A 3,291-nucleotide genomic window follows, 5' to 3' on the forward strand; every position below is an offset into this window, starting at 1 on the left:
CACACACACTGAAATGGGACGGGACAGAAGCGGAAGGTGGTTCTTAAAGGGAAAGAGGCCAATTTCAAGGCGTTTAGAAGAGGAAGTCATGAGAAGACGTTTATTTTCTGTTTAAACATAAAAACAGCATTTTAATAAAACTAAAGGTGATATAGATAATTTATTATGGTATAGTATTTAAATGTATACCTGAGAAACACATAATACTGGCCCTTTAATTTTTGTTTGAACATCTAAGAGTTTTTCCTCAATATTTTATGCACAAATCTAATTCCATATTTTGCTAGAAGTGATCCAAGCTCCTAGTATTCTATTTAAATAACTCCAAGCTTTAGTCCAAGTCTTTGTAAAAACACATCTGAGTTTCTGTCCACCTTATGTTGTGTTGTGCTTTATACAATAAGACATTGTTTTTTTTTAAACTGGTAATTTCCAAATTGCATGCAATTGTGCACGGTAAAACTCATAATTCACACTTGATGCTCCTTAAAAAGAATGAAAGTCTCCCTCACCCTTGAAGCATTTGGACCTCTTGAAGTGCTTGTACCACCGACCAAACTCGTGACACTTGGCAGCTGAGACGTTTGCATAGTAAGTGCTGTTTACAATGGACGATATCATGCTCTGAAACAGAAGGGGAAAAAAAGACAAAAGGAATTCATTACGTTCCYCCTCCTCCCCGCTCCTGCTGGGGAGGAGGGGGAACGGTGGTCTGAGCATCTCAGCTGTTCACACATCTGATATTAACGAATTCAGATCTGTGTTATTAAAAAGACCCCCAGGTAAATAGKATAATAAAGACTGATGAGTGTGTCAGAATGTGAGCTGTGTGCGCGCRCACGCTTGGTTTTGCACTCGTGTGTGCGTGTTATCAGACAAAACACCAGAGGTCATCAGAGACGACGCGTGGTTCTCGCTCCCTGACATGCAACACACACAGCTTTCCCCTCAAGACCATCCTGTGCAATCTTTACATCTGATTACACTTTTCATCTTCACATTTTAATTTTAATCCGCCTCTCACAAACAACAGAGGGAGGTTAAGGGACTGATAAAAGGGATGGGGAGGAGGCTTTTATTAGATCTTAAAGCAGCAAAGGAAATCATTTAAAATAAAGCTTTATAATAAGTACGTGTCCAGTGCTTCTTTAGTCAAATCAATGTGAAAAAATAGATTTTTTTATTCTATATTTGTGTCTGTATGATAAAGTGAGTTTAAAAACCTGCAGAAAAAGCTCAGAATCAAAGCAGAGCGTGGCGTTCAGATGAGGGAAGTTTAGGTGGAGCTGCCACAGACAGACTGACTGACAGTCTGCAGATACAGATAGGCAGCAGCCAAGGCGGTGTGGCTTTTTAAGAGATACTGATCTCCCTTAATCTGTTTCTCTTCCCCCACACTCCATCCCCAGACCTTATCAACCGCAGCATCTGGACTTCCTGTGTAATTATTGGTCCACATGCTTTTTCCACAAACACAGAGAAACACACAGAACAGGGAAGAGAAAAAGCAATACGTCCATTCTTTTATTTTGCTTGCTTTATATGTTTGTTTACAATGTAAATGTATTTATAAGTGATTTTCCAAGGGTAAATGTTGATTTTAGGGTTAGCAAATGAAATCYAGTCAGGATTAATCAATAAGGGCAAGGGCCATGGATTGCATTATCTATATAGAATCTATATGAGCGATAGTATTGTGTGTGTACATGTTTTTGCTACCTGGTGGGGACAAATTTTGACCATTCGACCCACTGTTCCTAATGGAGACAAAAGCCTKGTCCCCATTGGGGGAAATACTGTTGGTGGGTCAGGGGTTCAGTTTAGGACTAAGGTGAGATTTTGGTTTAGGTTAAGTTTTGGGTCAGGCGTGTGTCTGTGAGGTTAGGTTTGAAGTAAGGGATCAGGGTTAGGCTATCAAAATGACCAGTAAATGAATGGAAGTCAGTGCAAAGTCCCCGTGAGGATAGAAGAACTAACGTGTGTGTGTGTGTGTGTGTGTTATACCTGGGAAAGTGGGCACTCTTTGGCCAGGGAGCTCTGATTCATATCCTTAAGGAGCTCCTTCAGAGCGTTTCTCACCTTGGAGTGACTCCACTGCTCTGCTGGCAAGTCCTCCAGTTTGGGACAACTGAATCAAACCCAGAAAAAACAATTCATATATATAATTTTTCCAAATTTAAAGATGTTTTTGACACATGTTACTTATTCACAATTCACCTTTAATAATGCTTCTCAGGCTTCCTCTCAGAGACACAGAGAAAGTTGTACAGTTCTTTTACATTTATGACTGCCTGCAAGCACTTTACATACAGCGTCTCATGCACTAAAGAAAACACACCTCATCACATGGTGTAAATGAAATTCTGGGCTGTGTGGAAGCTGAAGCCTTAAATAAACTTGTGAAAGTTGAGAAAACAATCACTCTTCCAGTTTCATTTTCTTTTTAAATTCTCACAGCAGAAAATGTCAGGAGGGATGAATACTTGCACTTTTATTTTCAAGATTTAAATGCAGAGCCAGTTTTTAGCTTGTGCCTGGGCTTTAAAGTCTAATTTGTCTAGTAGAAAATTTCATTATTTTTCCTAATAAAACTTTTAGGTAAGCTCCATTTAGTCTTAATTTATTTTTGCACTTTAATGGTTTGCTCAGAATTTGATACTGAGTTTAATCTAAATGCAAACAGGAGCTTCAGCTGTGAAGGGCAGCTCCTGTGCGTGCTCCCTACCTGTGCAGCTGTATCTTAAGCGTGATAACGTGGTGAACATCCTGCAGCATATCGGCCACTGTAGCATCAGGAGAGTCAGTTACACAGGACAGAGGCACTGGGTTCCACCTGCCGACCTGGATCAGACCTGAACACACAGATACATCAAGAAGAGAAAGTCTAAAGATGTAGGTGTGTGTATATATGTGTGTGTGTGTGTGTGTGTTGGGTACCTTTAGCCTGTGCTGCAGAGCTGTGGGAGTAACCCAGCGACAACAGGGCCATCTCTATCAGCTGATTAAACAGCAGGTCTCGTTTGACCAGCACAAACTCGGCATGCTCTTCTCTTCTGTCGACCTCTGGAGAAGCTTCCTTGTGCTGCACCACACAGAACACTGGCAGCAGGGTTCCTGTGTGGCAGGCAAACAGGCTCTTTGTCACAATGTACAGTGTATTTGTCGAAACACAACTGGAATACATTTTGATTGTTGAAATGTCCAACTTGCAAGACTCCACCGCTGAAGAAACAGCATGTTGAAGCTCCTTTAAAGTTTGTTGCACAACATTTAAACAAGCCTGTGTAATAC

The 3,291-nt window shown here is 40.8% G+C and overlaps 1 protein-coding gene across 1 annotated transcript in view; it reads right to left on the reverse strand.

Moving 5' to 3' along the window:
- Positions 1 to 3,291, reverse strand: part of satb1a (SATB homeobox 1a) — a gene marked incomplete at its 5' end in the record, with an annotated part of 19,349 nt that overhangs the window by 14,196 nt on the left and 1,862 nt on the right. The window contains 4 exon segments of the mRNA XM_014011237.1: positions 513 to 624; positions 2,005 to 2,128; positions 2,726 to 2,852; positions 2,938 to 3,114. Of these exon segments, the coding sequence (XP_013866691.1) occupies positions 513 to 624; positions 2,005 to 2,128; positions 2,726 to 2,852; positions 2,938 to 3,114 (540 nt within the window).

This window comes from Austrofundulus limnaeus, unplaced genomic scaffold (assembly GCF_001266775.1).
Source record: "Austrofundulus limnaeus strain Quisiro unplaced genomic scaffold, Austrofundulus_limnaeus-1.0 Scaffold78, whole genome shotgun sequence".
NCBI lineage: Eukaryota > Metazoa > Chordata > Actinopteri > Cyprinodontiformes > Rivulidae > Austrofundulus > Austrofundulus limnaeus.